The sequence below is a fragment of the Martes martes genome, assembly GCF_963455335.1.
Source record: "Martes martes genome assembly, chromosome: 2".
Classification (NCBI taxonomy): domain Eukaryota; kingdom Metazoa; phylum Chordata; class Mammalia; order Carnivora; family Mustelidae; genus Martes; species Martes martes.
The window spans coordinates 196,552,285-196,569,473 of NC_137889.1; the positions used below are offsets into that span (position 1 = coordinate 196,552,285).

The 17,189-nt window shown below is 39.1% G+C and overlaps 1 protein-coding gene across 1 annotated transcript in view; it reads right to left on the reverse strand.

Annotated features, from left to right (window-relative positions):
• The window catches only part of ADAMTS3 (ADAM metallopeptidase with thrombospondin type 1 motif 3), a gene marked incomplete at both ends in the record, with an annotated part of 249,908 nt that overhangs the window by 55,920 nt on the left and 176,799 nt on the right, over nt 1-17,189 (reverse strand). Inside the window, one exon of the mRNA XM_080796379.1 lies at nt 2,519-2,718. Coding sequence (XP_080652505.1) covers nt 2,519-2,718 — 200 coding nt within the window. The remainder of the gene's footprint in view (nt 1-2,518; nt 2,719-17,189) is intronic.

The window sequence follows — 17,189 nt, forward strand, 5'->3', positions numbered from 1 at the left end:
TTCGGTTCAGGTCATGATCTCAGGGTCCTTGGCTTGAACCCCACGTGGGACTCCCTGCTCAGCGGGGAGTCTGCTTGTCCCTAGCCCTCAGCCCCTCCCCCATTCATGCTCTCTCTCAGTCTCTGTCCCTCTCTCTCAAATAAATTAATAAAATCTTCAAAGAAAGAGTTTAACATTACTCCTGACATATAACAATTATGTTTTAAGTGTTGCTATTGGAGTACTATTACTGTCTCCCCCAAACCCCTGCCTACATCAATTATTTCAGATGCAATGAACTTCTTAAGTTTTAAGATTTTCTCTACTATAGTTCCATTCTCTGATACACTATTAACTTTAGAGTAATTTCTAGTATTTAAGATGAAGACTGAGTCTATTATCCTTTTTAATGGACTTAAAAATAAAACAGCCCTTTTGAGAGTATTATTAAACCTAGGGGCCCTGGGTGGCTCAAAACCTGAAGTGTGGCACTTCATTTATTCTTTGACACTCTTCAAATCAGAATTACTGTCTGGCGAATATACTTTATCCATTTCTACTTTCTTGTCAAAAGAGTCTACCTAGAAATCCTTTACATTTTCCACCCTCTAAAAGACAAAAGCAAACAGCAAACACCACAACAAGAGAAAAAACCCTAAAGACCCAGTTTAACTCCTACCTTCATGAATTACAGAATTAAGGAACATTTAATGGAGCCTTTGATTTTAAAAACAGATTTCATAAACATTACAGAAATGAAATCCCTTTGTCAAAGGCCTCAGAGCCAACAGGTGGCAGAACGAGAAAGAAAACCCTCGCCTCCCAAGTCCCAGTTTGATACCCTCAACACTCGACAACTTGGACTGTTGTCATAGCTGCCTTCTCCGAAGTCCTATAGCATTTACAGAACAGCACCTGTCCCGTAAGTCTTAGTAATAGCATGACTAAATTATAAGTTCCATAAGGACAAGGAGTATATCAGATCTCTGCTGCCTGATGCCAAGAGCCATCTGTAGTCCTGGGCACCAGGAAGGAGCCTAGGAGGTCTGTTAAGGATTGGCCGCCCTCCCTAGTGGGAGGACGGGGCAGCCCAGGGGCACAATGAATGATGTGAGTGGGAGGGGCATCTCCTTCGCGATTTGGAAGTAAATTCCACGTGGAAAGCTAAGATAGGATTGTTTCCTTCTGCGTGTACACACAGCACAGTGACTTGTATTTACCCATTTATTACCCATTAAATCCTCTCAACACGCCTAGTAAAATCAGTCCTACTAGTTTTCTCTTTACGAAGATGGAGAGACTGCAGCAGGCTCAGAGAGGGGAAACAGCATGCCTGGAGTTTCTCCGCTAGCGAGTCAGACAAAAAACTCATAGTCAGTTGTCGAAGAAGTTCATGTGATTCACAAATAATGAGCCTCTACACACGTCTATTGTCAAAGCCAGTAACTCGTATTTTGCGTGATAGTCAGTCTTCAGACCAGGAAGCGGTGCCAATGAGCAAAGAGAAGTAATTTCTATACTCGCTTTCCATCTCACAGACACGTGGCAGGTATATGTATAATCTTATAAACTGGCCTCTCGATAAACAAAAATATATTTCACTTATAGGCCTAAATATTAGTATACATAAAATGATGATTAATAAAATAATAGTCTGCTCCATTATAATTGTTTGAAATCGAATCTTAAGCATGGAAAGAAGGTGGTAAACAATACAGATACCTGAAAAAATTAACTTAAAAAATCAGAAGCTGGAAAAGAGAGAGTAGGCTGAGGTAATAAATTTGCTAGATCAAAAAAAGTATTTTATAATTCTAGAGGTAAAATATATAAAACAGAGTGCGCTATCATCTCAATTATTTTTTAGAAGTACGTGGTTTAGATACTTCTCCTCAATTGCTCTCTGCCAGTTCTCACAAGAGAATCCCAGTTCTAGGATGCAGACCATATTTCCCCTGCATATGATTAAGGCTCATAAAGGAGAAAGAAAGGAAAAACACGGTGCTCCACCGTGCCCCAGCCTAACTGTGCTCCGTATGTATATTTTCTTCAATCGTATGATGTTGAAAGACACCACTCTGATTCAAAAACCCTGGCAACAGGCACCCACACAGTTATCAGGCCTAAATCTTTCTTCATCATCTCGGGAAACGAAATGATGCTATTTCATCCTTCGTGGTCTCTATCAGGGCAGGTAGATAAAGTCACAAGAGTTTTGATTATCCCCAGAACACAATGAAAATCCTAAGTCCTGCTATAGGTCATCTTATTACGACTTTTTCAATCTACGATTTTCCCCTTGATGACAATGGAGAACTAGCTGATCACCCCAAAGAAAATTTTGTTTCAGGCTTCCTCTATTTTTGCGTTCTTATCTGTTGAATACGTAGATCAATAATTGAGTTTAATGCACTCAGGTGCACATTTGGGGCGTGGGCTCCCGCCGTCGGAGCCCTCCCATAGGCTTGCAGAAGACACGAACACAACAGGAGAAGTGAATTAGAAGATCAAAACGCCTCAGAGAGGAGGGGCTACTCACAATGTTCATCAGGGTGAGGAGGTAGTTCTGGACGTGCTCTTTGCCGTGGAAACGGACCACGGAGTCGTCCACCCCCAGCAGCACCTCGATGTTGTAATCGTTCTCTCCCGTGTGTCTGCGGTGCCTTGCTGCTTCCTTCAGCTGCTGGTCAACGCTGCTGGAAATAGTACCTACATCGTCAAGGCCTCCCAGATTCGACTCTATTAAGAAACAAAAGGAACTCAGGCATTTCAGCTTCCCCGATCGACCTTCTGACAACTCTTGACAAAAAAAGAAGCTTCTAGGGGTCCAACATTATATTATATTCCATAGTCCATATTATTTTCCATAGTCACTGAGACGCCGTTTTTCTGTTTATTCTTCAAATACTGTACACATGCGTCTGATCAGACAGACCTCCTCTACATTTAGCACGGAATAGCAACACTGAGGGTAACGTAGTATTACCGGACAGAGAGCAGCGCCATCAGGCCAGACAGGATGTTCGATGAGTCTGAGAATGTGTACTTTCACCCTCCTATGGTCACATCCTCAGTGCAGAACAGAGAGAGTGGATACAGACAGAACAGCTATTAAGTAGTTATTAAATAAATGGAGATTATAAATTAAAGAACCATATGTGGATAAATTTACAGTGGTTAAGTTGCTATAATCCTGAGGGGACAGAATTTGTATCACATAAATTTAAATCACTCCTCTTGCCAGTAACCTTAACTTAAAAACCAAATTAGAGCATGGCAACAAGAGAGTATCTAGTGTACAATTATCAGTCATGATATAGGACTTTATTTCTTATGAGTCTGGTTTTCTAGTGAATGCTGCTAGGGAGCCACTGTAGGTCTCCACACTTGTTCTGGCCACCATCTAGTTAGCAGGTCATTGCCATAGCTATACCTGGGAATCCGTAAGACACCAAAGTAAGAAGTCAGTCAGAAAATACATCCAAGGGGAAAATAAAAGAAGAAACAATTTTTTTTCATTTTATACAGTGGAAGGAATTTAATTTTACTTCCCAATGGACCACACACACATACACACAGACACACAATACAAATATCCATATCTATCCATCTATCCATCTATCTATTGAGATAGAGAGTGAGAGAGGCAATCTTGGGTTCTAATTATCTTGATTATCTGCTTTCATATTTCCATATTTTTGGAAGAAAAATGTTTTTGTGAAATGAGAAATAAAATTTATCACTTGGATTCTAAAATAAAAGATATTATTCAAAACTGCTGGTATAAAACTGAAAGTGGATTCATTTCCATTTCAAATATATGTAAGCTGAAAAGGATTTTATTTTACAAACTGCCTTGATGTCTATAACACCCCCCATATCTAAAAACAAGTTTGACAGAACCCGTTCTGACTCATGCTTTTGTATGGGAGGCTTACTTAATGCTGCCCTGGGGCCCATAAACCATTTGAATCGGTGTCTGGCATTAACAAATGGGCATTTTCCTCCCCATCTTTGCAGTTTTAACAAAGTTGAAGAGGAGAAAAAGGTGTCTCTTGGCCAGGAAGATTGATGAGCATGCCCTAGACACATGGGATTAGAAGTAGTAGAGGTACAGATCTTACTCACACCCTTTTTGCTATAAAAAACACACAGAAACCCCAGGACCCTCCCCTGCAAGGACAGACATAAGCTCTGAATATGACTCCTCGGGTTTGAAAGCTATCCTGTAATTCGCTTTGACCCAAGCCCAAATGCTAGATCGTTAGCTGGGAAATTTCTTCTCATCGGGGGATCACACTGATGCCACAATACATAAATAGCCCTTACCGCCATCCACATTAAACAGAAAGTTTTCCTAAAAAGTTGTTTTTAAGAGCTGCAACCCACATTGAGGTCAAGAGACTACACCTGCAGACAGCTTTACCTAATTCGACCTCCAGCCTTTTCACACTCTTGAGAAAGTGAAAGGATGTGATAGCTCATGTACACATAGGAAACTCATACATGAGCTCCCAGTTCTAAAAATGGCTCTTTTTGGCAGAACTGCCAGTGACCATGTCCAATGCAAATATACTCGCAATGTCATCATATCATTAAGTCTGATGCATGAATGGAGAAGACTGAATACTTATTTCAGAAAGACAGTTCCATTCAGCTCTAACACACCTTTGGTTTGGCCTTTGAATCCCTCCTTAAATAGGTGGTTTTCTGGTTAAGAGAAGAAAATCTCTTTTTTCATTGCATGAGGAAGCTAGAAAGGAAGAAGGAAGCCTTTTTCCTTCAACCATTGCCCTGATTCAATCGAATATACTTCTGTCCCTATTTCCCCCTGTGCACTACAGCACCCTTTCTATGATTCCTAAAGTGGGCAGTTGTCAAACATTGCAAAGAAAGACGGTGAAGGAATTTCTGGCACTTTTTAGCCATATGCATCAGTAGGCATTAAAGACAATTCTGAGGCTGTGAAATACCTTCACCCATAACGAATTTTTTCCAGTATGCCCACCTTGTCCTGGGCTTTGTAATGAGACATACCTGGCTTCAAATCCTGGCAGTGGCCATCATAGCAATGTGATTTTATTTAAGATGCTTACCCTCTCTAAACCTCACTTTCCTCATCTGTAAAATGGGATAATCCCTATTTTGCAGAGTTGCTGTAAAGAGATGATTATAGTAAAAGCACTATGTACAGTGCTTAGAAAAAGCCCTCAAGAAATAGTATTCACTGTTACTATTGCCATGATGGTGACGGTGACGGTGGTGGTGATTTCCCATGGAGGGAAAGTCTTCTACGCCTTTCTTAAGCTTTCTGTATTTTATTTTATAAATCAGAAATTTTACTTTTTTTTAAAATAAAGATAAGGAAAAAAATCTAGAATTAGTGAAAGGACATCTAAACTGCTAATAACTTTAGAAAGAACGAGAGTTAACAGTATTTCCTGCAGAGCATAAAGTAGGTACAAGGAGAAAAGAATGTAGAATATTTACTTTTGGGTAAATTAAGATGAAATCCAATGAGAGAAGCTTGTTTCATACATTAAAACCCTAATATGAAATTGGAAGGAGTTAGCTAATAGATGGCACTGATCATCACTTAATGCATAATTATTGAGTACCCATACCTGTCACAGACCCTGAGAAGGTAAAGAACCACTTGGTACCTCTTTGGATGTTAGAACCACACAGTTGTACTGGATTTATATTCAGAATGGAGCTGAATTCGTATCATGTAGTCACAAACCATTATGTAGGCTTGAAAAACTTACACTCTTTCTAGCTTAAGCAGATCTCATCAGGGTACTAGAACATGACTTCCCAATAGCTCACACCTTTATAAAGTAAATTTAAAGTTTAAAAGCTGACACCAGCTCTGACAATATTTAAGATGCCTCTATGTCTAATTCTGTGTTATTTCTTTGCCCCATTTAATATAGGGGCAGGAATAATTAAAGGTGAATATCGTGCTAATCATGTCCAAACACCTGTCCACAGGTCTGTTTACTGCTAAGAGGACTGAAAGAGATCACAGAGAAGGCAATAGGCAAGATCAAGAAGCAAAAACAGAGTGAAATTTTCCATCTGGAGTAGCAAACCAGATCCGTGGGGGCACTCTGTTGGTATCCGCTTAAGTAAGAGCATTCAAGGTGACTTGAATGGCTGTAAAGACAGCAGAGAGTGACTGATGTGATAACAGAATCAGCGGGAAGACTGAGCATCTTTAAGATAAATAAATAAATAAGGCCCTACCATAGGTGCAGTGCGCTTCATTCCAGAAAAGTGATGCTCAGAATACCTTTCAAGCTTCCCAGAAATATCAAAGGCAATCCGCCTTAGTAATGAGAGTGACTTTCCTTTTTTTAAACTTTTTTGAAACTTAACCTTTTGAGTTACTGGTAAGAATTAATTACCATTTGGAAACATTTTGATTGTACCCATTTTTGTCCCCGCTAGCTTCCCAATTGTTGTATATGAATTTTCAGAAAAAGAGTAATTTTGCTACGAAGCCCATTTTTATTGAAGATATATTAGGGGCACACTGGTGACCAACTAAGTCACAATAAATATAGTTACTCTTAGTGTTAAAGACAGGATGGTACCTAGTATTAGAGAAGAATTTTGAACTGACCAGACAGATAAAGGAGAATACAATGCGTTTTGCCGATTATGAACACTTGGGCGTCAGACATGTTCAGGATGGAACACCACATGTTTACATGACCTAATCATATTTACAGGAAGTGTAAGTGTAGATTGATGAAATCACGCCCACACCAGAAGAAATTCTATAATCCGAAAAATGATAGGAGACAAAGGTAAAGTTAGAAAAGGACAAGTTTTGATCAAGTTCTGAATCTGATACAAATACATTTGGGGTAGGAAAGCAACCTCAAACGTACTGTGATAGAGACCATGACAGACCCATCTATCCTCTATCCATTCTCTCTTCCCTAAGGAGTAGAGTATTAATTTTTTTTTGAGGTGGTCATAAACTCAGCTAAAAGTCATTTGCAGTCTCTCTTGGGACTAAGCACCCCATGTGACTAAGGATAATTCAGGGACGTATGAGCAAAAGTATTGCTTGTACTCCAGTGGCTTCAATGGGCTGATATGAAAGGCTTCCGCCAAGGCTCATCAAAGGAGTGTAATTCCTCTTGGTAGGTTGGACCCTGTGATCCTTTACTCAGTATTCCTTCCTGCTTCCTGGACATGGACATGATGTCAGGAGCTCTATGAGTAACCTTAGAATCAAGACATGTGCTTAGGATGATAGGGGAGCTCTAAAGGAGAGATCAGACCCTCCTGCAGTGCCTAGCACCAGACTTTGTTACACACGGGGGATAGCACTTCCATCATGTTTAGGCCAAGTTTGGGTTTTCTTTTATATGTCACTGAATCTAGCCCTAATAGATAGGACAGTGACAATAATTTTGTTGTATAAATTCCTCATGCTCTTCTGCTTCATTTGGGAATGAAAGTTAATTTTTATGTGGATAAGTGAATGACAAAGTAAGGTTCAGTTTACCAAAATGTCCCAGTTTTCTTCGTGGTATAACAACTTCAGAAAATGAGGAAGGAAATGTTTTACAGTAACCAAAAACGTAGGATGAGTCTATATGTATAAATTTAACATTCTTCACAAACAGAATATGGTTGTAAAAATGAAGCGACCGGGATGCCACAAGCTGGATTTTCCAATAGTAGGTGGAGATCCTAAGATCAGAGCTAAAAATAGGCATAAAATTCAACAAATGTCATACGTTAACATCGGAAACAGAGAGGAGTTAAATTGTCTTGATCGGCTAAATCATCCAATAGTGATTTTTCCACTGACATCTTTTTAAAAAAATTTATATTTTTATAATTCCTAAAAAGATACACTAATAGCACCTCTATATATGGGGGCATCATGCCATCAAGATATAAAAGATTTCTGTGAAAAACAGCTGAATCCTTCACCAACTGGGAAATTCCATAATGATAGTTCAAAGAACTATATTCAGGCCAATTCGTGATGTCAATTCTGAAGTCTCATTAAGTAACTGTTGCTTTTTTTAAAAAAAGACATTACCATTGAATGAATATTAGTTTCCGTGATTTCTTTTCCCCAAAAGTTCTAATTCTAAAGTACACATTTGCTTTTGTTTTCACTGACTACTTTAAGGGATAGCATACAGCATTTTTTTAAAAAAATGGAAAGTATCTTACCTTTCAAGTAAAAAAAATAACGTTTTTATGGTTTGAGTTTATGATCATTAATAATAAAACAGAAAAGTCACCTCAATGTCCAATACATACAACATTCTGACTTTTAGTGTGAATCTCTTGTATGTCAGTTAAAATATTTTAAGCTGCGAATAAAACTTTCAAGTATTTTAAGCAACTAGGAAATATATTCGTTTGCATTACAAAAGGCCCAGAAGTCAGGTGACTCCTGGGTTAGTCGGTTTATTAACAGATCATCAGGTAAGTAGTTTTCTCCATCTTTCATCCTGTCCTTCTTGGTGAATCACAGAATCATCTTGGCAAATCACTTTGTTCCCAGATCAGATTCTCTGATTATTTCAAAATGGCAGCACCAATTCCAGCATCATATCCACATACCACAACTTGTGTCTTCTAGTGCTTGTTTCTTAGGAGTAGGCAAAAATCTTTCCTAGAAGCCCAGTACATTTAACTGTAGGTTTCAGTGGCCAGAATGGAGTCACGTGCTCCCGTAAAAATCATTCACAGATAAGGAGAACAGAACCCCACCTAGGTCGTAGTCCCATCAGAAATCAGCCCCTGCGGGGCGCCTGGGTGGCTCAGTGGGTTAAAGCCTCTGCCTTCGGCTCAGGTCATGATCCCAGGGTCCTGGGATCGAGCCCCACATCGGGCTCTCTGCTCGGCAGGGAGCCTGCTTCTCTCTCTCTCTGCCTGCCTCTCTGCCCACTTGTGATCTCTGTCTGTGAAATAAATAAATAAAAATTTAAAAAAATATATATATATAAAAAAAAAAAGAAATCAGCCCCTGCAACTGAGCCTGGCCTGCCCTGAAAATGAAACCCCCCCAAAAGAGAGAGAGAGAGAGAGAAATAGGAAAACTGATGCTGTACAGGCAACCCACGCTGCTGAATTCTCCGTTTCAGATCCTCCTCTTCCTGCATTCCCTACCACTGATCTTCTACTGGTCCCTTTTTTTATTCTTAGTTTGCATTAATGCAGTTTGTGTTTCATTTCTGTGACTGCAATCTGTTGGCCTAGGGATCACTTCTGCATTCTCTCTTTTTTTTCTTTAAGATTTTTAAATTTATTTATTTGATACAGAGAGAGACAGCGATGAGGGAACACAAGTAGGGGGAGTGGGAGAGGGAGAAGCAGGCTTCCTGCTGGGCAGGGAGCCTGATGTGGGGCTCGATCCCGGGACCCTGGGGTAGTGACCTGAGGGACCCTGGGGTAGTGACCTGAGAGGAAGGCAGACGCTTAACAATTGAGCCACCCAGGCTCCCCTCACTTCTGCATTCTTTTGCAAGACAGAGTCCTTCATTCCCATGATAGGGGACCCGTATCATTGTTGCTTGCCCTGCCCATTCCAATTGTTTCTTGAATAAACTACTGAAATGTTCAGGTGTGGGCAGAGTTGTCAGACAAAATACAGTATACTCTGTCATACTCAAATTTCATATAAGCAATACTTTTTATATATAAATATGTCCCAAATATTGCACGAGATGTGCCTAATACTAAAAACTTACTCAAAGAAATTAAAATTTAAATGCAAATCTTGTTATTTTTATCTGCTAAATCTGGCAGCTGTAGGTGTGGGGGGATCTTTCTCCAGGAGGTCCACGTAGTTACATGGTTTTATGCCCACTCACCCTCCATTTCCTGCTCTACCCCTGTATACTCAGCTCTGGTATAGTAGGCACTGACCCAGGGATGGGTCAGGAATCGACCCATTTCCTTGACTCTAGTGAGCAGTGAACGGATGGGTAAGTGGTCTAAGTCATACCAATTAAACCATGTCCTTGGATTATTTTATTTACAGTTAGTAGGAAAGAGAAATTCCCTCTATTAAGCTTGAAACTGGCAGTGTGTGACACAGAAGCTGCCTGGGACTAGCGTGGGGAGAGCTCCTGATCTATGTTTAATGCAAGAAGAGAAAGTGAAGATTACTAATGGGGAGAACAGATTATCCTCCAAAGACAACTCTGAGCCACTGAATTCAACAATTCCTGAAACCTTGGTCTTCTCAATTTCATGAGTACATAAACGACCGCCACCTCATTTGCTCTCTTACAACTGAATTTCGCTTAAGACAGTTTGATGTTAGTTCCTAACAACTGAAACTAAAAGAGCCCTGATGAATAAACCCATCTATGCCCTTCCTGTGACAGTCACCAATTGTCCTCATCTTCCTTCCTGCTGTTCTTTATTTTTTATTATTTTTTTAAAGATTTTATTTATTTGACACAGAGAGAGAGAGAGATCACAGGTAGGCAGAGAGGCAGGCAGAGAGAGAGGGGGAAGCAGGGTCCCCGCTGAGCAGAGAGCCTGATGCGGGCTCGATCCCAGGATCTTGGGATCATGACCTGAGCTGAAGGCAGAGGCTTTAACCCACTGAGCCACCCGGGCGCCACCCCGCTCTTCTTTAATAAACTATCCTTGGGCTATGTAGTCCTCTGAAAAGGTTGACATGTTCTCGTTAATCTCCCAAATTCATTATTTTATTCTCTTTATCTCATTTGAAATGAAGGGCTTTACTACTAGTGATCTGTTTCTTCGTGTGTTTCTTCTGTTGCTTTTATTCAGCTAAAACTATAAACTTAACTTTGAAGGACAGCACAGTTTTTCATTTCCAAATATTATCCCTCTGTACAATGAATAGCGTTTTAATTAACATCCCTCCTCTTCCTGGCTAAATTTTATTCCTTCTTACTCCTGGTTTTTGTAGATGACCTTTCCGAAATCCAAGAGTAGAGGAAGTAGTCCCTACATTCGATGTACTACAGCATATTCTAGTAATCTGACACTGCTAGGAGTTAACGTTTTCTACGTAAGCTCAACTGCATAAAGGAGACAGAGAATTCCATTTCACAGCTGCTAATTTCAAAGCTCAAATTATGTTCATCTGTTGTCTCCTAGGTGCCACTTTATTAAGGGTAAAGAGATTTCTTCATTTCAGACTTTCCCAGAAACTCTATTTGAGCACACTACATTTTTTCCAAAGGCATACGAGTGATTTGATAACAATTATACAAATCATTATAGACAGACGATGAATATTAACATTTGCCACACATTCTTCCCACTAAATATTTAAAGAACAGGGCACGGACGTGCGCTGTTCTAAGCCCTGAAAGGACAGCAGCAGACCAGGCTGGGAGCTTGTCCACACTGAGCTTGCGTTCTAGTGATACAAGAGATGAAGGAGGGTTAGGAGAATGAAACAGGATGAGGAGAGTAAGACAGACATAGGGAAGGCACAGTTTTAGGTAAGGGATTCAGAAGAAGGTAGAAAATGGACAGAGATCTTGTAAAGTGATAGAATGAGCCACATGAATAGCAGTATTATATTTGTGGGAGATACAGATACACTTTTAATACATGTATGTAAAGTTTTCATTTATATTTATATCATAGATCTTTTAGAATGAGGTTATGTGGTACAATACCAAGAGAATCCAAATAAATTCAGGCAGACTTTCTAAATTGGCCCCCCCAAAGACCCACAGAACCTGTGAATATAACGAGATATCAATCCTATAATTACGTTATGTGCACAGCTAACTATAAGATAAAGGTATCATTCAGAGGGTCAGATCTCATCTCATGAGTCATTAAAAGCACAAAACTTTCCCTGACTGGTTGCAGAAGAGAAGGTCAAAAACGTGCACTATGAAAAGGAAATGATGTGCCATTGTTGGATTTGAAGATGGAGGGGGCCTGTGCAAGGACCAGACAGAGGCTTCTAGTTGCTGACAGTGAGCCCTAGCCAATAGCTTGTGGGGAAATGGGGACCTCAGTCCCATAACAACAAGAACCTGAATTCTGCAAATAGCAGGAATGAATTTGGAAGTGGATTCTTTCCTAGAGCCTCCAGACAGGAGTTCAACCTGGTTAAACCTTGATTTTGGCCTCATGATAGCTAAGCATCGAACCCAGTCCACCCACCTTGGATTCTGATCGACAGAACTGTGAGTTAATAAATGAGTGCTTAGGTGATTTGTTATTCAACAGTAGAAAACTAATACAAAGAGAACAGAGCTCTAGGCCCAGCTCTGCTGTGCTCTATCAGTAATGATTTGGGAAAGATGCCACTTATCTGGGCCTCAGTTTCCTTATCTATAAAATAAATGGGTGGTGCCAGAGGATCACTAAAATCTTCTCCCTGCCTAAAGTTCCATAATTAATCACTGGGCCATGATTTCACCATTTTAGATGATTGAAGTTGCTTTCTTGATCACAAGGGATTGATCATTCTTATAATTAACTTGTTGCTAGATCCTTGGTCAAGGATATGATTCACAATTAAAACATGTCACATGGAAAAATGTGCTACACTGTGAGAAGAACTGCACTATGACATAAATACTGAGCGACAATGTAGAAGTCTAGTAATTTATTACAATAAGACACAATCTTCTCATTTACCATTTAAACTGGTAAGAAAAGATACTACACCTGATCTTAGCCAAAATGCTGAGAAGTGATTTGTTTACCATTTAAATAAGAGCACAGAGTGATCATAAAGTCTGGAGGCATAGAAAAATGTAGGACATCTTCAGTTTCTTCCCAGAAAAATAAAGTATTATGTATGTTTCCAGATTTTGTAGAAAACCTATAAAAGGTTTACTAAATGTGACATTTAGATTAAGTATTTACACATCTACACCAACCAGAATTTATCCTAAGTGACTAAAAATTCACTTAGATAAGGATTTGGTTTTGCTAAGAACATATGGTAGTTTAGAAACATGCTTTTTTATTGTTTTGTAATAAAATTTTACTATGCTATCACCAATAAATTTTTACCAAGTTTTAAAAACATGGAATTAAACATGCATATTACCCATAAAATGAAAATACTAAAGTGGTCATCTACACTTTTTTAATCTGAAGTCGTATGCTCATTTGAATAATGCTGATCAAACAGTTCTGACTTATGTTCAGATGAAAGGCTATTTTTTTAAACAAATTGTGATTTAGTCATACTTCTCAGCAATAAAAAAGAATAAACTGTGGATACACAACCAATATACACAAATCAGTAGCATTTCCATACACTAATGGTGAAAACACAGAAAGAGAAATTTAAAAAACAACCCCATTCATAATTGCACCAAAAAAAATAAAATACCTAGGAACAAACTTCACTAAAGTTGTGAAAGACCGTACTCTGAAAACTCTAAAACACTGATGAAAGAAACTGAAGATGACACAAACAAATGTAATGATATTCCACACTCATGGACTGGAAGAATTAAGATTGTTAAAATATTGTTTTAATTATATTGAATTAAAATAATTGAATTATATTGAATTAATATTGTTAAAATGTCCATAGTACCCAAAGCATTCTACAGATTCAATGCCATCCCTATCAAAATACCAACAGCGTTTTTCACAGAACTAGACCAAATAACACCACAGAGAACCCTGAATAACCCAAGCAATCCTGAGAAAGAAGAACAAAGCTGGAGGTATCAGAATTCCAGATTTTTAAGATGTACTACTAAGCTGTAGCAGTCAAAACAATACGTTACTGACACAAAAACAGACTTATAGATCAACGGAGCTGAATAGAGAGCCCAGAAATAAACCCATACAGACATGGTCAATTAATCTTTGACAAAGGAGGCAAGGATATACAGTGGGGAAAACAGCCCTTTTAATAAATGGTGCTGAGAAAACAGCTCCATGTAGAAGAATGAACCTGGACCACTTTCTAACACCATACACAAAAATAAGCTCAAAAGGGATTAAAGACCTAAAGGTGAGACCTGAAACCATAAAAATCCTAGAAGAGAACACAGGCAGTAATTTCTCTGACATTGACCACAGCAACATGTTTCTAGATGTTTCCTTAAGGGAAACAAGAGCAAAAAAAAACCATAGTGACTACAGCAAAATAAAGCTTTTCCTCAGTGAAGGAAACCGTCAACAGAACAGGAAGACAACCTACCGAATGGGAGAAGATACTTGCAAATGATATGTTTGAAATGGGGTTAATATCCAAAATATAGAAAGGTTAATTTTATAATCCTAACATGTCATCAGTATATTTAAGCAAAAGTAATTATTGCAGATTTAAGATAAATTATGACAGAACAGTATTTGCCATCAAATACTATGATTGGAATAGTGTAATTCCTAACCTCAAAATAATATTATCCAGGTGAAATTTAATAACAAGGTATGTTTTGCATTAAAACAAAAAATTGTTGAGCCATTCCTAAAATGAATTTCCATTTAAGACACTTCCTTGTTAAAATAAAACTATTCTTAATCTTACAAATAAAATCCACCCGAGGGAAAGAAATATTGTTGTTATTTACATTTTACGCATATAAATACATGCCTATAATACATCCTCCCACATAGTTCTGATCATATGGAAGCCAAAAAATTAAGCATGTTTTTATATCTTCTGTTTTTATAAACATAAAGAATACAGTTTTAATAGCTGTTTTCATGCACTGTTTTCTAACATTTCTGTCACTTATGGACCAGTTTTGACTGATTGATTTTTTCCCATCCTAATGCGTTGCATTTTCCTGTCCCTTTGCATGCTTGCTAATTTTTTTTTAAGATTTTATTTATTATTTATTTGACAGACAGAGATCACAAGCAGGCAGAGAGGCAGACAGAGAGAGAGAGGAGGGGAAGCAGGCTCCCTGCTGAGCAGAGAGCCCCATGCAGGGGGGGGCTTGATCCCAGGACCCTGAGATCATGACCTGAGCTGAAGGCAGAGGCTTCAACCCACTGAGCCACCCAGGCGCCCCTGCATGCTTGCTAATTTTGACCTGATGTCTGACACAGTGCATCTCACCTTGCTGGCTGCTGATATATTCTTACTCCTGTAAATATTCTTGAGCTTTATTCTTGGATGCAGTCAAATTACCTGGAAACAGTTTGGTCCTTTCAGGTCTTGCTGAAGATAAATTAGAAAGGACCAGAACAGTGCTCATGTAGAGCTAATTATTCACCACAGCTGAGGGAAGACCTTTCTGTGGGCTCCATCCAATGCAGCGTGAATCTTGAGACGTTCCAGTCTGTGTAGTTTGAACAAGCACTACTCCCACCCCCATGCGAGCGCGGGCACTGTTACCTCTGACCCCTCAGGTAGTGGTTCTTTTTCTTTTCCCACCTTTGCAAAATTGTCTCCATATATGTGCTGATTAGGACTTGACTGCATACTAGTGGGGAACGCATTCAGATCGTCAAGAGTTCTACCTCCGCATCGTTCTCTTGTCACTTCCAGTTCTGTGAACTCTGGCTACCTTCGTCTCTCAGAACCCCCCCACTCTGGTTTCCCCACTCTGAATGTCTGTCAGGCTCAGCCCGGTTGTCCTTCCCAGAGACGCAGGCTAAAAACCCCCCAGGCAGCTCACTTCATTTGTTTCTTATCTCCTAGCGCTCCCTATCCTTCACCACCAGGTACCTGGTATTTTGCAAACCACTGTTGCATATATTTTGTCCATTTCTGGTTGTTTAAGTCAGGAGGGTACATCAGTCTCTGTTGTTCCATCTTGGGTAAGAGCAGAAGTTTATTTAATTTGGTTTTGCTAAGAACATATGGTAGTTTAGAGACTTGGATTTATAGGCATGTTACTCTGTAACATGACTTAGAATTTTCTACAGCAACTCAGCTTTTGCTAATTAGCTTTCTATACACATTTACTTGGATTTGTGGAAGTTAGGCAGTAGTGAAATGTTCAATGTAAAGATCCTGACAGTACTCTTAATTAAAAAAAAATCATACTTCTATAAGATACTAAATCTCCTCGAATATGTTCTTGCAACATATGATATCATATACAAAAAAGAGACATTTAAGGTTGAGCAGCACTTAGGAGAGCTCAAAAAATATACATACTCTGTTCCCCTCACTCCTAGAACAATCTGAATTTCTTTGTTCATTAAAAGCTGGCTGAGCCAAGAGGTACTGTAGATGTGTTTACAGAAAAAAACTGTCTTCCAAGAGGAGGCCCCTCTCAAAAAACCTGCTTGTTACTTAACACAAACATGGAGGGAAAAAAAATTCAAAACCTTAGCAAACACAGGTATCACCGTACAGTCCAAAGAACACAATGTTTGAAATATTCACTGAAAATGTTTTGCACTGAGTTTCGTAAAGAATTATAAACTAGGTTTAAAAAAAAATCATATGTAGATGAGAGAAAATTGGGAGTGAATGGCAGGAAGTCAAGTTTCAGCAGTGAGGGCAAGAAATCAATCCTTCAAATCAGGGTTCACTGTGGGACATTTCCTAAAATCAACAACACGGGCTCCAACAAGCGGGACAAAACTGCTCACTCAAAAAAGAAATCTCATCAAAAGGAAAGTGAGACCTTTTTGCATTTTTAATTCAAGAAATCTAAAAACCGGTGTTATCTGCAAACAATGAATCAGGGAACACTACATCAAAAACCAATGATATACTGTGTGGTGACTAACATAACACAATTAAAAAAAAAAAGAAATCAACATTTACACATTCAGCTCACATCGAGGAATGGCGTAGTTGATGGGTTAACACAGATGTAGTGAGAACATTTCACCACTGACTGTCATCGCAGTCTATAAATACTGATATTTTCTTCAAGTATTGGATGGGAAATCCAGACAAGTCTGCTTCTAAGTGAGGGTGAGTTGATTTCATCTCAACTCATTCAGGAGTTCTGAAGGTCTGATAGATGATGATACAAAAAGAAGCTTCACAAATGGAAATACTAGGATGATACGCAATTACTGACATTCCTTTCCTGGCTCATCCCCCCTGCACTTGATTTCTTTACTCTCCCCATCCCTTGCTTGCACCCATCTATTTCCAGACATTTCTTGAGCACATCTGTAGCACGGAATCTGACCTAGCTTCTGGGAATAGGAGGTGATTCATCCCCGTTCCTGTCATTGAGGCGGTCACAGTTTAATAGGGAGAGATAGATACACGGATACTTTGATACAAGGTGAGTGTGTAACTGAAGTAGAACCAATGTACTCGACTA